Raw genomic sequence first — 21,109 nt, 5'->3', positions numbered from 1 at the left:
ATCGGGAATACCGGTTTCCCTGAAGCCGAGAGACAACGTGTGGGGCACCGACACTGGCTGCCTCGGTCACATGTTGTTGAGACCCTCAGAGGCGTCCTCCAGCGTAACTACCAACATCTGGTACTGCATTCGTCAGGCAGAACTAACCAAGGGACTTCAGGACCAGAACTACCAGAAGCGAGTCGAGCCCAATCGGCTTTGCGGCCTATCCCACATAAAGTGGTGCCAGCTGCAGCACCTCAAGAGGCACAGCAGGAAGTGGTGACGTGACCACACAGTGGTCGTATAGCAAAGCCACCACGACTGTTGGATTTGTAGAAGCCTCCCTCATAAGGATGTAAAAAGGGGGGGGGATGTAGAGGTCGCTACTTGTGAACAGCACCGAGCAGCCATAAAAGGGCGCCACAGTAGGTGGGGGCACAATAGATAAGGGCCTAACACAATAGATAAGGGCCTAATAAACATTCTTTGGTTTCCGTACGCTAGTTGTCAACTCGTCCCTCAGTTCCCAAACCGAACAATTACCATTGCTTTTAAAGAGGGAGTGGTCATGTAGAAACTACCGCCATAGTCCATGTCACTGAGGCTATTCCTAGAAGAAGACAAGATATGCGCCAGCGATGGGCACGCACCATAGCTGGATGCTGCTGGCCATGACTAATAAGGCCTGCTGGCTAGGATTGTGGGGCCACACTGTCCTACAATGTAAACAGCTACAATAACAGAAAATGACATGATACAGAGAGAAAAAAGTGACATCAGGGTCCCGTTGCAGTCTTTGACTTTGGGACCCTCATCTGTATATTGTATCTTACCAATGCATTGTATTTAAAGAATAATAAACTGAAACTGAAACAACTGAGAACCACAGAAAAGAACAGCTTATCAGTGTTGATATGAATGCATGCAGGTACCATCTGTCCCAAGAAACGGTGATCTTAATCCAAAAGTGCTTCTGATGGTACAGTTGCACAGCTTGAAACCAACTGGACCATTAACGAATTCCCATGTCAACTGATTGTGATACTTATGCATAGGTCTGGCTTTAAAATAGTGATATGTTTGGTGCCAGGCCACATTGGCATAACGAATGAGACTGCAGATGCTCTAGCTGTTGCAGCAAGACAGTAGACATGGCAGGGATTGAGGTGCCTTCTCGTGCCTCGTCCCCCAGCTCACGTGTTGTGCTTAGCTCATTGCTTAGCAAGCTATTGGGCTTAGTTTTCAAGCACGTTGTGCTTGCCATAACAGCAACGTGGCAGACACGGCTAGCACGCCGGAGCTAATTTCCCACATAAACCGTGCTTCTTCCTACCGGGGTCGAGTCGCTGCGTGAGCAAATGTCACAGGGATGTGCTCTGATTGGCCCCCTGAGTGGCGGGCCCCGGACACCTTCTCCAACCAAGCTCTTTTCCGCTTAGTGCTTCATCGACGTGGGAGATGCTCACAGGCCCACAGCGAGTTGGTTACATGGGACCTTTGCACTCCCGCGACTTCTCGTTCTCGTGCTTGGTGAACCGCTACCCGGTGAGCCTTTCCCCATAAGTGCCGTGACTGTCGCACTGTGCTGTATCTTGGGTGAATAAACTCGTGTCTGTTGGCAATCTGACTCCAGAGCCTTCTCTGCGCCATGTTGAAGAGTCAACGACCCTTGCTGTGTGTTGTGGAGTGGAGGAGTATCATGCCCTTTCTGTGACCGTCGCTCGTACGGTGAGCCTTGTGCAAACCCATCTCCACAACGTGCACCAAAGGTTTCATACAAGGACCTCAAACATTTAGTGTGCTGATTCGCAAACGCTGGAAAGATTAGTGGAACTTTGGCCAGGATAACATAAAACGATTCCAAACTGTTTTTATTCCAAATCTGCATTTAGCCCTTCATGATAGGTCAAAATGACTCGGACCCCACCCATATGGGCTGGACCTGAGCCATTTTAACCTATCACAGAGGGCTAATGGTGGGTTTAGAATAAACACATCTTGGAATTGTTTTGCATTATCCCGGCTTTGGAAACAAGCTACAGCTAATAGAGCCTTGACTCAGACCATGACAGATGTAAGGATGGCACCAGGCACGTACCCGGGGGGGGGGGGGGGGGGGGGGGGCAGGGGAGCCCGGCCCCTCCCACCCTCTCCCCCCCCGGAATCAAGTGGCACACCTCCTACCCCCATGCCCACACATTCCAACAGCGCCGCCAAATCAAGCTTGACACTTGACAGCTATTGGGCGGTCAACATTTTGCTGCCTTTCTCATTCCTTTTGGATGGTGGTAGTAATCGGCATCTCCTAGGGTTTGAAGGCCAATTTTCTCATTCATTCTCTGCCTGCGTGATTAACTCAAGATGCATTCAGTTGTCACCATCTATTGCAATGGTCATGCGCATCGCTGTTGCTTCGTTGGTTCAACCTTCCTTGTTTAGATTCATCCAAGGACCAGCAAAGGGATTCAGTCAGCTGGTCTGTATGCTCGTGGAACGAGTTGCAGCCGGAGAAAACGCCAGTTGCGTTTAACTTTTCCTTTTGCCTCAATACTTCCTCGATGATGATGATGATGAAAAACTTTTATTCAGTAAAGGGAGACCTTGCAGGCCAAAAATGGCCATTTATGCTGGCAGATCCTCGGATCCTGGCAAGGCGCTAGCAGATCCTCGGAACCATGTACCCATGATATTGACACGTGTGCTTATCTTTATCAGGCAACCACATTTCGCCGCCTAACAAATGTAATCGCACAGCGTGGGATGCGCCTGCATGTATCCGAAGTTTCTGGAAAGTTATCGATGCTTCTATCCGCTGTCTGTTGTCGCCGAACCTTATGTTATCTGATTTCATCACCTGACGCGAATGGTGTAGAACTTTGTGGAAGGCACGCGGGTCCGAACGATTAGTCTGGAACATTCGACGACTGTTCTTTAAAAGCCGACGCGCTTGACCTGCTGATCAGATTTCCAACGATCGCCGACTGTGTTCGCCGCTATCGTTGTGCTATAAGTGTAGCCTGTTTTTGTGGGCACAGGTTCGCCCAATAAAAGCTAGTTTTGTATTCCACTGTATTGCTGCTTTCTTCACCGTCACTACCACGTGACATCTGGTGGAGGTGCTTGTGCGTTCATGTACCGAACGCCCCCGCAAAGCCGCGTTCTAAGCCCGAAGCCCGAGGACAGAACCAACATCGCCCAAGACCAGCGTGCTAGCCGCAGACTACAAGGACTGCCCCCAGAGCACGGACTTCTACCTGAGACGACAAAGAAGATCGTGGTCAAGACAAACCCAATGGCTGCTCCAGCGTCCCCCGTTATCCTACAACAACCTCGGGACCCACCAACCTTCCATGGAGCAGCGACTGAAGACCCGGAATCATGGCTGGAGACCTACGAACGAATCGCGACATTTAACAACTGGGACTCCGACGACAAGCTGCGGCATGTCTACTTCGCCTTAGAAGACGCAGCCAGAACGTGGTTTGAGAACAGGGAGTAGACCTTGACAACGTGGGAACTGTTCCGTAGCGGCTTCCTGCGCACCTTTACAAGTGTCGTGCGCAAGGAAAGGGCCGAAGCTATGCTGGACGCCCGAGTGCAGCTACCAAACGAGAATGTTGCCATCTTTACGGAAGAAATGAGCCATTTGTTCCGCCACGCCGACCCGGATATTGCCGAGGAGAAGAAAGTCCGCCTACTCATGCGTGGTGTGAAAGAGGTACTTTTTGCCAGAATGGTAAGAAGCCCACCGAAGACCGTCGAAGAGTTTCTTCGTGAGGCGACGAACATTGAGAAGGCACTCGAGATCCGAAACCGGAAATTCGATCGCCGCACGAACTCTACAAACTACGCCGGGGTTCAATCACTGGCTACCGACGATCTACGCGAGACTATCAGAGCGGTCGTACGGGAGGAGCTGCAGAAGTTCTACCCAAGGACACAGTCCCAAGTGGATCCAATCGCTGAAATCGTCAGAGAAGAGGTTCAGCGATCGCTTGGAGTCCCTGAGGTGCAACCACGATCATCGCAGCCTCAGCTGGGAGCGATGACCTACGACGCCGTCGCCCGCCGTCAAGGTCCCCCTCCACGACAACGCGAGGGTCCTGTAATGCCGCAATTCCGACACCCACCCAGCACACCCACCCGTCGCCCAGCGCAGCTACGCGAGGAAGACGGACATTTGGCTAGCCCCCGACCACCGCCCGCTCCGCTACCACTGCGGCGAAGCCGGCCATGTGTACCGCCGATGCCCATACCGCGACCTGGGATTGCGAGGGTTCGCCGTCAACGCACCGCGCCCTCGGGAAGGTGAACACCCTTGTGACATCGCCGACTACCTCGCCGCTACTCAGTGGAGCCCTCGACGACCGTCCCGTTCGCCGTCACCAGGCCGCTACCTGTCGCCGCAGCGCCGACCATACACTGGCCCAGCCCGGGGCCGGTCAGCAAGCCCATATCCGGAAAACTAAAAGCAGCAACCGATGGAGGTGCGGTTGCTGTTCGTCGAACTGACGAAGATCCTCCGTCGCCGACGAAGAGACCATCTCGACGACATAATAACGACACGCCGCCGTCTCGACGAAGTCAGGAAGCCAAGACTATACCGACGAAAGACAACTTGACGACGTGACGTTCCAGCTTCAGTTGAACACGACGCAGCCGTGATCCGACGCCAAGACCTAACTGCAACGCCAGACAAAGAACCACCGACATCGACGTGCTTCTCGACGGCCACACCGTCACCGCTTTAGTGGACACAGGAGCCAATTACTCCGTCATGAGTGGACCCATCGCCGCGCAGTTTAAGAAAGTTAAAACTGCATGGGAAGGCCCTCAAATTCGGACCGCTGGAGGACACCTCATCACGCCGACTGGAATCTGCACGGCAAGAATGATCATTCATGACCGAACTTACCCTGCCACCTTCGTTATCCTCCAACAGTGTTCACGAGACGTCATTCTCGGTATAGACTTCCTGGACCAACACCGCGCAATCATCGACCTGAAGTCGAAGTCAATAATGCTGTCGGAAGATAAAGCGATGCAGTCGGAGAGCCGTCGTAGTCACCACGCCTTGAGTGTGCTCGAAGATCAAGTGAGCATCCCGCCTCGCTCCAACATTGTTATTTCGGTGGGCACCAAAACACCCGCTGACGTAGAAGGCGTCATCGAAGGCGACCAATGTCTACTGCTAGACTGTGAAATTTACGTCGCAAGAGGGATCGCTCGACTGCATGGAGGGAAAACCGAAGTGTTGCTGACAAACTTCAGCCGGGAGTTCAAGCACAACAACAAAGGCACGACGATCGCGTACATCGAGGAAATTCTGGAAACCAGTAACGCGTTTGTCGTCTCGGATTCCGCCGCATCTATCCCGACGACCATGGTTCCTGAACCAGACTACGACATTAATCCAAGTCTCCCCGTGATTAAGCAACAGCAGCTGAGAAGTCTGCTCCGACGATACAAAGGCTGCTTTTCGACGTCATCGAGGATTCGACAAACACCAGTCGCCAAGCATCGCATCATCACCGAGGAGTGCGCTCGACCACTCCGCCAGAGCCCTTACCGAGTTTCGCCGCGAGAACGTAAAGCTATAAGAGAACAAGTCGACGAAATGCTGCGCGACGACATCATCCAGCCGTCGAAAAGCCCGTGGGCATCCCCTGTTGTCCTGATGAAGAAAAAGGAAGGAACCCTACGTTTCTGCTTCGATTATCGTCGTCTGAACAAGATCATGAAGAAGGACGTGTACCCCCTCGCATGGATAGACGACGCATTGGATCGGCTCTGCAACGCTAAATACTTCTCGTCAATGGACCTCAAGTCTGGCTATTGGCAAATAGAAGTCGACGAAAGAGATCGTGAAAAGACGCCCTTCATCACCCCAGACGGCCTCTACGAGTTCAAGGTTATGCCATTCGGACTGTGCTCGGCGCCTGCAACGTTCCAGCGTGGGATGGACACGATTTTAGCAGGATTGAAGTGGCAGACCTGTCTCGTCTACTTGAATGACGTCGTCGTCTTTGCCGGAAATTTCGACGATCACCTGAGGCGGCTTGCGACAGTACTAGAGGCCATCAAGTCATCAGGGCTTACTCTGAAGCCAGAAAAGTGCCGCTTCGCTTACGATGAGCTTCTGTTCCTAGGCCATGTCATCAGCAAGTCTGGAGTCCACCCCGACCTGCAGAAGACAGCTGCCATTACAAAGTTCCCGCTGCCCATCGACAAGAAGGCAGTGCGTAGATTTCTTGGCATGTGTGCCTACTACAGGCGATTTGTCAAGGACTTTTCACGCATCGCTGAGCCGCTGACAAAGCTAACTAAATGTGACATCGAGTTCAAGTGGGAAACGCCGCAGGCCGACGCATTTCAAGAACTCAAACGACGCATGCAGTCTCCGCCTGTGCTTGCGCACTTCGACGAGCACGCCGATACCGAAATACACACTGACGCCAGCAGCGTAGGCCTCGGTGCCGTCCTAGTCCAGAGAAAAGATGGACATGAACACGTGATAGCTTACGCTAGCCGGTCGTTGTCAAAAGCAGAAGGCAATTATTCTACAACCGAGAAGGAATGCCTCGCCATTGTTTAGGCTACAGCGAAATTTCGCCCTTACCTCTATGGCAGGCCATTCAAAGTGGTCAGCGACCATCACGCGTTGTGTTGGCTAGCTAACTTAAAGGACCCTTCAGGACGGCTGGCACGGTGGAGCCTCATGTTACAAGAATACGACATCACTGAAACATACAAGTCCGGACGAAAACACTCAGATGCCGATTGCCTATCACACGCCCCCATTGACCAGTGGCCGCAAGATGACGAGGATGACGACGCCTTCCTTGGCATAATAAGCGCGGAAGACTTCGCCGAACAACAACGAGGGGACCCGGAGCTAAAAGCCCTAGTCGAGTATTTGGAAGGGCACACCGACGTTGTCCCTAGGGCATTTAAGCGTGGATTATCTTCGTTCACGCTTCAAAACAACCTACTCGGGAAGAAGAATTTCTCACCAGTCCGCGCCAACTTGTCGACAACTTGTCTTGTTGTTCCATCGGCGCTGCGTCCAGAAGTACTGCATGCCCTACATGACGATCCGACCGCTGGGCACCTCGGTTTCTCCCGGACGCTATAGAGGATACAAGACAGGTATTACTGGCCGCACCTAACCGCCGATGTCGCCCGTTACTTCAAGACATGCCGAGACTGTCAGCGACGCAAGACACCACCGACGAGGCCAGCGGGATTACTACAGCCGATCAAGCCTCCTTACCGACCGTTTCAGCACATCGGGATGGACTTGTTAGGACCGTTTCCGACATCAACATCCGGAAATAAGTGGATCGTCGTGGCGACGGATTATCTCACCCGCTTCGCTGAATTTAAAGCTCTACCGAAAGGCAGCGCAGCCGAAGTGGCGAAATTTTTCATCGAGAAGATCCTCATCAATCAGAAGTCCTCATCACCGACAGAGGAACGGCTTTTACAGCAGAGCTCACGCAAGCCATTCTGCAATACAGCCAGACAAGTCACAGGAGGACGACTGCCTACCATCTGCAGACGAATGGTCTCACGGGAGCACCTGAACAAGACCCTCGCCGACATGCTAGCAATGCATGTTGACGTCGAGCACAAGACGTGAGATGCGGTCCTGCCGTACGTAACATTCGCTTACAACACGGCGGTGCAAGAAACAACACAGATCACGCCATTTAAGCTGGTTTACGGCAGGAACCCGACGATGACGCTCGACGCCATGTTGCCGCACGTCACTGACGAGGAAAATCTTGACGTCGCTACCTATCTCCAGCGCGCCGAAGAAGCCCGACAGCTCGCCCGCCTGCGAATCAAGAACCAGCAGAGGACCAACAGCCGACACTACAACCTCCGACGACGCTTCGTCGAGTACCAGCCCGGTGACCGTGTTTGGGTTTGGACCCCATACGCCGACGAGGACTGAGCGAGAAGCTTTTGCGTCCCTATTTCGGACCGTACAAGATCATCCGACGTATTGGCGCACTGGACTATGAGGTCGTGCTAGACGGCATTTCGCTATCACAGCGGCGCTGCTCATGACCTGAAATAGTTCACGTTGTGCGACTCAAGCCGTACTACCAGCGTTAATGTACTTTGGGGCTTCCCGTAACTGACCCTTGGACTTTGTTTCTTTTCGTTGTTTTGTTACTTACATTTAATAAGTGTCCTTTTGTGTTTCACTCTCTTATATTTGTAGCATCGGGACGATGTATTTTAAGAGGGGGGTATTGACACGTGTACTTATCTTTATCGGGCAACCACATTTCGCCGCCTAACAAATGTAATCGCACAGCGTGGGACGCACCTGCATGTATCCGAAGTTTCTGGAAAGTTATCGATGCTTCTATCCGCTGTCTCTTGGCGCCGAACCTTATGTTATCTGATTTCATCACCTGACGCGAATGGTGTAGAACTTTGTGGAAGGCACGCGGGTCCGAACGATCAGTCTGGAACATTCGATGACTGTTCTTTAAAAGCCGATGCACTTGATAATCGCACAGCGTGGGACGCACCTGCATGTATCCGAAGTTTCTGGAAAGTTATCGATGCTTCTATCCGCTGTCTGTTGTCGCCGAACCTTATGTTATCTGATTTCATCACCTGACGCGAATGGAGTAGAAGTTTGTGGAAGGCACGCGGGTCCGAACGATTAGTCTGGAACATTCGACGACTGTTCTTTAAAAGCCGACGCGCTTGACCCGCTGATCAGATTTCCGACGATCGCCGACCGTGTTCGCCGCTATCGTTGTGCTATAAGTGTAGCCTGTTTTTGTGGGCACAGGTTTGCCCAATAAAAGATAGTTTTGTATTCCACCGTATTGCTGCTTTCTTCACCGTCACTACCACGTGACAATATGGGTTAGATAAAGTGGAAAATAAGATCATGCAAAACAGCGTCTGTCAGCAAACATTGCAATAACCTTTAAACCGATAAGCTGTGAAGGGTGTTTATTCGGGTCGTAGAGAAGCAGCGACCAACGCGGCAAGAGCAGGTAGGGCACAGCCAGGGAACGAACTGGGTACGAGCCACGCGATGGCAACGAGGCTTTTCAGCCTGCCGATCTTCTTCGTCACAATCACCCCCGGAATTGAAGAGTAGCCATCCTGGCAACCTAGGAAGAGATGGGTGGATCGTAATACTGCTTCAGCCGGTCAATGTGCACAGTCTCTCGCCCCCGACGACGCTGATCAGGAGATGGCGATACGGGTTCGACTACGTAGTTCACTGGTGATGTTTGTGCAACCACGCGGTAGGGCCCGTGGTACTTCGGGAGGAGCTTGGACGAAAGGCCAGGAGCAGCAACAGGCGGGACCCAAAGCCACACGAGTGAGTCGACGGGGAAGGGGTGAGGGGGAGGATTGAGGTCATGGCGCTCTTTTTGGCGGCACTGTTGAGCGGACGTCAAATAACGGGCCAGTTGTCTGCATTTCTCGGCGTGCTGAGCAATCGCAGAAACAGGTGAGCATTCAGCAGGGTCCGGCCGGTACGGGAGAACAGTATCAATGGTGCTGGAGGGATGGCGGTCGTAAAGCAGAAAGAATGGTGAGAATTCGGTAGTGGCTTGAGAGGCAGTGTTATATGCGTAAGTGACGAACGGAAGTACGAGATCCCAGTTGGAGTGGTCAGATGCAACATACAGTGATAGCATGTCACCAAGAGTTCTGTTGAATCGTTCTGTTGAATCGTTCTGTTAAGCCATTGGTCTGTGGATGATAAGCAGTAGTAGTGCGGTGAATAATTTGGCATTCAGATAGGAGTGACTGCAGGACGTCCGAAAGGAATACGCGGCCCCGATCGCTCAACAGTTCACGAGGGGCGCCATGGCGAAGAACGAAGTTGTTTAGAATGAACGAGGCGATGTCTTTTGCTGATGCGGCAGGCAAGGCGGCGGTTTCAGCATACTGTGTCAAATGATCCACGGCGACAATCCGTTGGTTGCCAGCGCCAGTAGATGGAAGAGGCCCGTATATATCAATGCCGACACGGTCGAATGGCTGAGCTGGGCAAGGAAGTGGTTGGAGAGGTGCGGTGGAGAGATGCGGGACACATTTGCGTTGCTGGCAGGCAATGCAGGAGCGTACGTATTTGTGGACGAAGGTGTACATCCCTCGCCAATAATATCGTAGGCGAAGCCGTGTGTAGGTTTTTGACGCTCCGCCGTGACCACACTGCGGGTCAGAATGAAAAGCGGAGCATAAATCTTGTCGTAGGTGGCGAGGCACTACTAAGAGCCATTTGCAGCCATCATTGTGGTAGTTGCGGCGGTATAAAAGTCCGTCGCGGATTGTAAAATGCTGCGCCTGTCGGCGTAACGCTCGAGGTGCCGAAGTTGCCGGAAGATTTGACAAAAAGTCAAATATCGTGACGATCCATGGGTCTTTTCGTTGCTCCGATGCCATGTCCAGGATGTCAAGTGGTGAGATGTCATGTCTGTAGGTAGAAGTGCTGCTGTCTGAAGTAACTGGGGAGCGCGAGAGGGCATCAGCGTCAGAGTGTTTGCGTTCAGAACGATAGACGATACGGATATCATATTTCTGGATTCGGAGGGCCCACCGAGCAAGGCGGCCCGACGGGTGTTTTAGGTTGGACAACCAGCAAAGAGCGTGATGATCCGTCACCACGTCAAAGTGTCGACCGTAGAGATATGGACGAAATTTTTGAAGAGCCGATACGATAGCAATGCACTCTTTTTCTGTGACTGAGTAATTGGCCTCAGGTTTCATGAGGGCACGACTGGCATAAGCGACTACGTATTCGGCATTAGTGTTCTTGCGTTGTGCGAGCACGGCACCAAGGCCAACGCCACTGGCGCAGGTGTGAAGTTCTGTAGGTGCGCTTGGATCAAAATGGCGCAAGACTGGCGGAGACGTGAGTAGTTGACGAAGAGTCGTAAAGACATCATCGGAGGGTTCCGATGAAGCAGGAAGTTCATTGTCGCCTTGGAGAAGTTGGTTAAGTGGTGCGATCACAGTAGCGAAATTGCGAACAAAACGTCGAAAATAGGAGCATAGGCCAATGAACCTGCGTAGTGCTTTCAAGTCAGTGGGCTTCGGAAATTCCGATACGGCGCGAAGTTTATCAGGATCAGGAAGAATGCCTTCTTTGGAGACAACGTGGCCTAATATAGTCAGTTTTTGTGCTGCAAATCGCCACTTTCTTAAGTTAAGCTGGAGACCGGCATTCTGGAGACAGGTCAAAACTTGATGTAAATGCCGCAGATGGGTCGGAAAATCAGGGGAAAGGACGACAGCGTCGTCGAGGTAGCAGAGGCAGGTATGCCACTTCAGGCAGTGTAGGATGCCGTCCATCATGCGTTCGAAGGTGGCGGGCGCATTGCACAGACCGAACGGCATTACAGTGAATTCATACAAGCCATTTGGTGTTACAAATGCGGTTTTAGAACAGTCAGCGTCAGCCATGGGCACCTGCCAGTAGCCAGAGCGGAGATCTAAGGAGGAAAAAAACTCCGCTCCTTGCAAACAGTCAAGTGCGTCGTCAATACGTGGCAACGGGTATACATCCTTTCGGGTAATCTTGTTAAGCCTTCGATAGTCGACGCAGAATCGTATGGTGCCGTCTTTTTTTTTAACTAGGATGACTGGTGATGCCCAAGGACTACTAGAAGGCTGGATGACACCGCGATTGAGCATGTCGTTCACCTGGTCATTGATAACGCGTCTTTCAGTCGCCGATACTCGGTAGAGACGCTGTCGAATTGGTGCATGGCTCCCAGTGTCGATAGCGTGTGAAACAGTCGTTGTAGGGCCGAGTGATGTTGCTTGGCAATCAAAAGAGGAAGAGAAGCCTTGGAGCAAGCGAAGAAGTTCGTCGAGCTGCGTCGTCGTAAGGTCACTGGCAATAGCTGGCGTAAAAGAATGCGGCAGTGACTGAGGACGCGATGCCTCGAGGGCAGCAATGTAAGTGGAGTCGTCCATCGTGTCAAATATTGAAGATGAGGTCAGTGGCTCTGCTGTGCCAAGGCTTTCACGGCGGCGTAAAGTAATTGGTTCAGCCGATGGGTTTGAGACGCACATGAGAGAGGCGCCAGCTTTGAACTCGAGGACGGCGAACGGCAGTGGTAGTGAACGGCGGCGAACTAAGAGTTCAGATGGAGCGAAGAGTACTGTGCCGTCATCTACATAGTCACAATAGATACTGACAAGAGTGGAAGACCAGGCAGGTATAACGGTGTCTTCTGAAAGAGAGATTTTGCGACAATGGTCCTTATAGTCAGTGATAATATCGGTCGAAAACTGAAACAGCTCGATTACGGCGCAGGCGCAGTCAATGATCGCATGATGTGTGGAGAGAAAGTCCCAACCTAATATGATGTCATATGAACATGATGGCAACACGATGAATTCTATGATATAGAGGACCTCCTGAATTACGACACGAGCAGTGCAGGCGCTGGATGGCTCGATGTGCTGCGCGTTGGCAGTTCGAAGAGACCGTCCAGAAAGCGGCGTCGTCACTTTTCCTATCTTGCGGCAAATACAGGCATCTATCGCTGAAAGTGCAGCGCCGGTGTCGACAAGTGCTAGCGTCTATGTTCCTTCTATTGTGACTTCAATAACGTTCTTCGGGGAAGTGTGAGGCCTTATACATTTCGCTGGTACCGCAGTTCTCGCCTCCTGAACTGCGATATTTAGTTTTCCTGGCGCAAAGGGCTCCGACGCCGATGCATGGGGCAAAGCGAGCGGCGGCAAGGAGAAGGTGAACGGCGAGTGGCTGAGAATGCGGTGTCGACGACAGGAGGAGATTCAAAGGTGTCCGAATAGTTGTGGCGTTGTTGGAAACGTGGCGCATATGGACGCACGTTGTTGGGGACGTTTGGTGTAAGGAGGCGACAGTGACGTGCTACGTGTCCAGCACGGCCACAATAAAAACAAATCGGGCGATTGTCTTCGGTGCGCCAATGATCTTGAGGTCGTGCATACTGCACTAGTGGCCGGACTGGAGCGGATACGGGCGGACGCAAAGGTGGGCGAAGGGGACCGTAGGTCTGTGGTGCAGGCCTCGAAGCGACTTCGGCGTACGTCAGGGGAGCGGCAACCGGAGTCTGCTGGAGAGAAGGTGGAATGTGGTCGGCTACCTGCTCCTTGATGACAGATTGGAGAGGGCGCCAACGGAGAATTCAGCTGGCCGTGTGTAAGGGGAATCAGAGAAAGCTGACGAGCTACCTCTTCTATAGCAGTAGCGACGTGTTGGGAAACAGCCAAGCTCGACATTGAAGTCGCCTGAGGAGCAGATTGGCGGGTGGCTATGCGTTGTTTGCGGAGTTCGTCGAAGCTTTGGCAGAGACTGACGAGTTCAGGGACTGTCGCCGAATTTTTGGCCAACAGCATCTGGAAGGCGTCGTCTTCAATGCCTTTTAAGATATGGCGGATCTTCTCGGCATCAGCCGTTGTGGTGTCAACGCGGTTGCAGAGGTCGACAACATCTTCTATATAACTTGTAAACATCTCCCCGCACTGTTGCGCACGACTGCGCAAACGTTGCTCGGCGCGAAGCTTGCGAACAGCGGGGCGCCCAAATACCTCCGTCACGTTAGTTTTGAAGGCTGTCCATGTCGTGAGATCACGTTCATGGTTGCAGTGCCACACGCTGGCGACACCGCTCAAATAAAACGATACGTAATTCAGTTTTTTGGTGTCGTCCCAGTGGTTGTGGATGCTCACCCGGTCGTATTCAGCGAGCCACTCTTCTACGTCATGGTCTTCGGTACCGCGGAAGATGGGTGGGTCGCGTTGATGCAACGGGCCGGGGCAGACCACGGTAGTCACCGGGGCAGCGGGTTGTGGTTGCAGTGGTCCTTCTTCCGGCATAATGAAGACAGGCTGCAGTGTCCGGTTGCGAAGTTCCAGAATTCCGGTTGTACCCAGCAGATCCACCAATTGTAAAGGGGGTTTATTCGGGTCATAGAGAAGCAGCGACCAACGCGCCAATGGCAGGTAGGGCACAGCCAGGGAACGAACTGGGTACGAGCCACACGATGGCAACAGGGCTTTTCAGCCTGCCGATCTTCTTCGTCACAAAGCAATGACTCTCACCTATTACCTCGTCTGGCTTTTCCCTAATTGCACAGCACTTTTCGCGCAAATTGGCAACTGGAAACAATAGTCGCAAGGAGTTCAGAAATTAAGCGATGTACTAAGGAAGAGAGCCGAGGCAACAGCCAAACAGGAAGGAAAAGTGAAAATTAACAAATTTAACGGTTGTTTGTGAAAATATTTATGCATCAACATCTTTTACTTAAAAAAAAAAGTACAGAAAACGCCGCCGAAAGGGGAGAATGATTGCGTGGGTTTTGGGTGACGCTTCTACAGTTACCAGTTGAGCCGCCTGACGTAGCCACTTCTCTGCTGTGCTTATATGGGTCTTTTTCTAACCTTCTGCAGCAGGGCGCAGTGCGTCTAGAACCGCAGCGCCCTGTGCTCTACGTGGTTGTACGGGGCTGGCGGCTACACATTGTTACGCAACTTTCCAAACAACAATACAAGTTGGTTTTGGCACTTGGTAGAGCAGTAAACGAGGGATTCAAGAGAACTGTGATTGTTCCGCAAATATATATTTCTTTGTAATTCTTCCAGACCTACTTCAAAAAACGCCACTAGAAATCTTTATGTACTGGCAGGTTTTCAGAGCTTTTTCGGATGTGCCTGTGGCGATTTGAGCCTTTAAGGGCAGTAAAAGACATACATTCATTTTTTCGGACATTTTCGAGGCCCCTAGGGAGTGAAAAATCGGACATTGACTGCACAACTGACCAATAGGATGCTTCAAATGGTCCACGGGGCGAATGCGCGGCGGAAGGAGGACAAGAACAGAAGGGACCGACACGTTGAGGAGTGAATGGGAAAGGAAGTGTGCTGCCGCTTCTTTGAAGGAGCTTGAGCTCAAAAAACAAAGTGTTGGCTTATGCCGATATGCAGGTGTTCCTTATCCAAGCCAAAATAAACTCTTAAAGCAGTGAAATGCAACACTGAGACGTGGGGCGCAGGCTGAGGGTATAGTGCTTTAGTGGAGTGTTTTTATGCTCAGCAGCTGAGTGGAGTGGAAGCACGAATGCGCATGCACTGTTCGCTTAACCGCAAGCAGGCTAGCGGAGCGACAAACACAGTCTGCTTACAAGCTGCCTGAGCGGAGCGTCACTGCCATCTTTCACTAGCGAGGGTGGGTGATGCGTGCGCCCTCTCTCGGGCGTGCATCGAGGCACCTCGCTCTTTCCAAGATGGCTGCCTCCAGTGGCATGTTCTCGACCATGCCATGCACTTCAACCACGCCTTTATGTTCGTCTGCACAACGCAAGCTACAGCAGCGATTTTGCATAGATGAAGATTTATGTTTGCTACAAGAAGTTGCAAGTGCTGACCCATTTGAAAACCTCGCTGCATTGGGGGATGTGCGATGAGATGACAAGGCATTCATGAGATGCCCCTTAATACTAGACACCTTCCACGCTTTGCATAAAAGATTTGCAGGGCCTTGTTCAATGACACAACACACGGGCAGTATGGTTGTTTTGTTTGCATTTTAGTAAGCTTGCCAGTCCTATGGTGACAGACTAGATGGTTAAAGTTTGTCCAGTTGTGAGAGTTCGAATTAAACATAAACTTGGCAAAGTCTTATGTCGCGATTGGAGTGAGGAAAAAATTGTGTATGTGCAGTAATACTTCTCTACTCAAAGGCAGGGAATGAATAGTGTTTATGTTTCTGGATATGAATTGTTTTATGTAACAAAATTTTTGCAAAGCCCTGGAATTTCTAATGTCAGCACTTTTTTTATCTTTACCCAGGAATTTCGCTGCCTCTTCAAAGATGACTGCGAGGTGAACACACGAACACGACGTTTCTGCCAGCGGTGCCGCCTGCAGAAATGTTTTGCCATCGGCATGAAGAAAGAATGTATCCTGAGTGAAGCCGAGAAGCGTGAGAAGCGTGCCAAGATCGAAGAGAACCGCCTTAAGCGTGCCTTACATCCACGACAGAGAACGCAGCTATCAGAGGATGACGATGAAGGCCCAGTCAAGGTGGCACGCTATACATCTGAGCTTGAGCTGGCAAGCAATGCAGGGCCATCAAGTGGCCAGCAGCCCAAGGCAGACCGGCCTGACTCATGCTGCTCAGACTTAGAATCCAGCAGTTCTGACTCGTCACAGCTGCCATGGCGTGACCAGTGCGGCTCCTCACAGGTTGTGCATGACCGGGCCATCCGTAGCCAGTTCTATCGAGTGCCAGGCTCAGATGTGCTGACCGAAGCTGAAACACACCGCATCCAGGAGCTGGCCACGGCCAACCAGGTGCTCAAGGTGCCGCTGGCCTGTGATCCTGAACCCAGCCTGGTGGATGTGATCAACATGACGGACCATGCCATACGGCGCCTGATAAAGATGTCCAAGCGCATTGCCGCCTTCAAGAGCCTCTGCCAGGAAGACCAGGTGGCACTGCTGAAGGGTGGCAGCACCGAGCTCATGCTGCTGCGCTCCGTGATGTCGTATGACGCTGAGCGCGACTGCTGGAAGGGACCTGATCCACGGCTCATGTCTATTCGGGTGGATATCCTCAAAGAGGCACGGGGCAATGTTTATGAGGAGCACAAGCGCTTCATCAATGCATTCCGGCCCGAGTGGAGACTAGACGAAAACATAATGCTGCTGCTCAGTGCCATCACACTGTTCACGCCTGAGCGGCCCAACCTGGTGCACCGAGATGTGGTCATGTTTGAACAAGATACATACCTCTACCTGCTGCGGCGATACCTAGACACCCGCTACTCAGGCTGCGAGAGCCGGTCAGTCTTCCTGCAGCTCATCCGTAACCTTGAAGATATGCGCACGCTCAATGAGAACCAAGTCAGCATACTGGTGGACCTGAACCCCCATGAAGTTGAGCCATTGCTTATAGAGATTTTTGACCTCAAGTAGGTGGTCATTGTTGAAATTGTGCAAAGTTCTGTCATCGTGATATTCAAATACTGGGCAGCAAAGCTGTCACATTGTGGAATTAAATGCATTCTGGACTCATTGCTCTTACTGTGCAAGTTAAGAAATAAGCCACAATAATTTTGCAGTGATTTTTGCATGCAAGCTAGAAGCAAACACTGACCAATGTAAGACTTCTGGTCGTGGCCGCAGCAGTTTGCAGAGGTCAGCGATTGACACAAGGCCTTATGTTATCAATGTTATCACAGGTAAGTTAGCTCAAAGTTGAAACGTTAAGATTTGCAGTGAATTGGTGTAGCAATAGCTACAGCACTCCGGTACGCTGCGATATTTCAATTCAACTTCAGGTGACACATAAGAGGAAGCTTTAGCTCAGGAGCTCCAATCTAAATACATAAGATGGGAGAACTCATTTTTGTCAGCAACCACTGCACCAAATTTTGATTAGGTTTGTTGCATTTAAAACAAAAAGTTAAAATTTATTGACTAAGAAGCAGATTTTTTATTTAGGCCATTGAATAATTAATAAAAAGGATTCAAAATTGCAAAATTGTTAAAATTTCATCAAGTTTATAATATTATCTCTGCAATGACAAAAATATATTACAATTCTGCATACTGCACCTGATGAAGCATCTAGAGCATATGAAACCAATGTATTTATTATACATCACTCTGAAACATACCACTAATTTGTGAGTAGGACTTTTGCAAAACCCTCCTAAACAATGTAACACTCTCACTTAAGCTGTAACTTTTTATATCAAAGTTGTCTGCTTTAGGTGTCCTGGACGCAGTTTGCAGAACTGCAATATCTGTTTAATTCCAGGCTGGAAATAAAACAAAAAAATTTGCTTTCTAGGGTCACTAATTTTAATTTTTCTCTCAAATCCAACAAATTTCATTCAAATTTTATAAGCTAATTTCTGCAGTTAAATGTACTTGGGAAATCAAAGTTAGCCCTGAGCTAAAGCCCTTGCATACTAATCATGTGCATACTCCCTTAGTGGCATTATTCTGTGATTAGGTGCGTGATTTTCTTGCCTTTGCACTGCTTAATTGAGTATTAGCAGCCTTTCACCAATGCCTGCCATGGATAACATTCTTTCACCCTGCGAATGAAACAACTGTGGCCAACATATGCTCTAGACAGTCCCCAAAGAACACTGTCAAAAGAAGAAAAATTGCCTTGGCGGTCCTTACTTGAAGCGTACACGAACGCTTATCTGGTTGGAGGATGCATTTTCCCAAAAGTGCTCAGTTACAAGAATGGAATAAGTCAAGCAGTGCTTCAGCTGCTGATGAATGGGTGTTCTCGCTATGAAAGTTGCATTATGGCCAACTGAAGAACATCTGTTTTGGCACAAGCATCAGCCTTTTTAAAGTGATGCAAAAAAAGCAGAAAAAAGAAGATGCGTGGCACATGCTGACATATTAAACAGACATCAGCACATGGAAAGGTGTCCATTATGCAATCCAATCATAACAAAATTGATCCCACGGTAACCATCATTTATCAGGTGGCCAGTGTTCAGTCTATACCTTCAGCTGTGCTCACAGAAAAGGAGCTTCATATCTAAGGCGGTTGTGACTATGAGGTTGATTTTTGGTACGGTTGGGTTGTTACTTGCATCATGAGCACCTTTCCTTATCCTGATGCTTGGTTAAAATGTAAGCATGTGTGTTTTTTTGCATTGTTTCTTTGAGAACCCAGGTAAAATTGCACCAAAATGAATGTCATGTGAATGCTGGATCCTTGTCTTGCCTAGGGTCTGTCTCGCCTGCGAAATCATTTTCCAGTTCCTAATCTTTTTCTTTTGTGAATGTATTTGTGAGAACTGTCTTAGAGAGGTGTGTCTTGTTTGTAGACTGGTAAATAACAGCTTGACCTCACTGCAGAAAATCATGGTTGGTGCCTGTACATACACATTCCAGCAGGACAGATATGCAGAGGGGGATAGGTCTTTGTCCTGCAATACACATAAAACTGCAGTGAAAAGCAGAACAAAAGTTATAAATGATGAATAATTTTTCATTTGTTTGGTCTTTTTACCAACAGATGACCAAACAAAGCTCACCTATATCCTTCAGTACATGTAAATACATATTCATTGCTGGAGGGTGTCAATATATAATGCCATTAATTGATAAAGTTTCAAGTAACTGGAAAGCTTAATGTTCACACCGAAAGTGTAGCAGCCAAGCGGATTATCAAAGTGGCGAGAAGGGGGCAGTGGGCGCAGTAAATGCCTGGCGCTGGAATGGTGCAATTGTTCCTTTCCCAGGATCTCATTGTTAGGCATTAAAGACAATGTGTTTCTGTGGCATGGTGCGTTCATCTAGTCACAACGCACGATCAATGTGCGGAAGCTTTGGATGTGCAAGAGATGTCCAAATCACAAAAACATTCGACATCCTTTGAAATACCCTTGACTGCCATGTACTAGTGGAACATAGAGATGTGAACTAGACATTAAATGCCTTAGATATTTGGTCTATTGTGGTACGTCCAATAGATATTTGTGGTTTGCTGGGTCTATTATTCGGGCTTATTTACGTTTCCACCACAGGAGCCATAGAGCCAATGTAAAACAGCGAATACGTGCTGCATTATCGGTGTAGATAGAGAAAATTTTATGCTGTGAGCCTTACTTCCGTCAGTCAGTTGGTTACCATATGTTTCGCTGTTATCCACTGCACATTTCTTGATATCCACTAACGATCTGCTCCAAATACCGACCAAGTGTGTATTCATTGTGCAGCTTATATTGTGTCTTATTGCTTTTTCAGTCCACCTTTTTCTTTTGCTTACGACTCGCGATGGGCAGCAGTGTTATGGCCATGAAAGTTTTCCTTTTGAGCAAACATTTTCAGATTAAGTTTTTGCTCATGTTCACAAGATATCAAATTTCAATGTTACATTTGCCACTATATTTTTCTATTCCATGCGACCTAGATTTAAGCTACCTCAGGTTGTACTGATGCACAGAGGCTTTTAGCAAAAATAGTTGTCAGCTGAATATCAATGCAGTGGGCCAGTTCTTTTGGAATGGTGACATTTGTAAAATTGATTATATTTTCCCCTAGTCATGCTAAGCTACTCACCAGTCAGATGCTTGGACTTCTGAAAAAGTATTTGCAAGGTTTTCCTTCCAACTCAGTATTGTAACTGACGCCTCTCAGAAGTACGAGAGTGGTATTTTCCATGCAGCATTGCCATGAATACAAGTCAAGATCCATAAGTATGTGTCGCATATGTAATTGTGCTCGCCAAATGTTTCTATCCATATATCACTGAAAAGTACAAAGAATTCATTTCTGAATTGTCGCAACATTTATTTTTCATTCCATCTTCAAGAAATTTGTTTATTTCTTTTCCTAGTCACTGTGGACTTGCAAACATTGAAGTTTTGGATAGTTTGGCAAAACATTGCATAGTGGGCATGTTTTTTTTTTTTTTTTTATTGTCTTACCCTTCTGACTGGCCAAATTCTGTTGACACTAACAGTGAATCCCTCCTTGCCATACTGGATTACAAATATTTTGCACTTCCTTGGAAGGTCTGTTCATGTGCCTCATAAGAGTACACGGTGCCATTTAGTATTCTATAAAGTCGAATTCGGCACTTACACCTTCAATTGAGCAAGTGTAGGTTTGTATTGCGATGGAAATAAGAACATGAGTGCTTCTTAAATTGTCTTCATCGCCTTGCTGGTGCCTTCTTCAATGTACAAAAATGGCTTGTAACAATATTGTTAAATGTTTCGTGTGAGGATATGGAATACAATGACTTTGTCCTTTTCCGCTGAAGGTATTCAGCTGGAAAAAAAAATTGACAGCTACCCCTTTTGCACGTTGACCTTCGAATATTGTAGCTAACATTGTGAGCAGCCTGGGGTGTGCCTGAAGAGTAATGTGTTTGTGCATGATCATGTTGTTGCTGCTGGGAAGATGACATCTTAGGCACATTTTTTTCATACAGTTAACACAAATATTTCCATCTTTCCCCTTGTGGTAGACCTGGTTGTTTTTTAGTTACTTTGTAAATTATGTTACTTATCAGTATTATGTACTATCAAGTTAGTGGGGATATGAAGTGATTTGATGTACTTATGGAGAATCCTAGCCAATCCCACATCAAGGG

General features: G+C 49.3%; 1 protein-coding gene across 4 annotated transcripts in view; it reads left to right on the top strand.

Moving 5' to 3' along the window:
• The window catches only part of Hr96 (Nuclear hormone receptor HR96), a 137,232-nt gene extending 120,186 nt beyond the window's left edge, over positions 1–17,046 (top strand). For all 4 annotated transcript variants that reach the window (XM_055061180.2, XM_055061181.2, XM_050191445.3 and 1 more), the window contains one exon: positions 15,820–17,046. In XM_055061180.2, coding sequence (XP_054917155.1) covers positions 15,820–16,947 — 1,128 coding nt within the window. In that variant the 3' untranslated portion in view covers positions 16,948–17,046. The remainder of the gene's footprint in view (positions 1–15,819) is intronic.
• The last annotated feature ends 4,063 nt before the right edge of the window (positions 17,047–21,109 follow it).

Source organism: Dermacentor andersoni, chromosome 1 (assembly GCF_023375885.2).
Source record: "Dermacentor andersoni chromosome 1, qqDerAnde1_hic_scaffold, whole genome shotgun sequence".
Lineage (NCBI taxonomy): Eukaryota > Metazoa > Arthropoda > Arachnida > Ixodida > Ixodidae > Dermacentor > Dermacentor andersoni.
The sequence above is the reverse complement of the archived record's forward strand: the minus strand, read 5'-3'. Positions and strand labels throughout refer to the sequence as shown.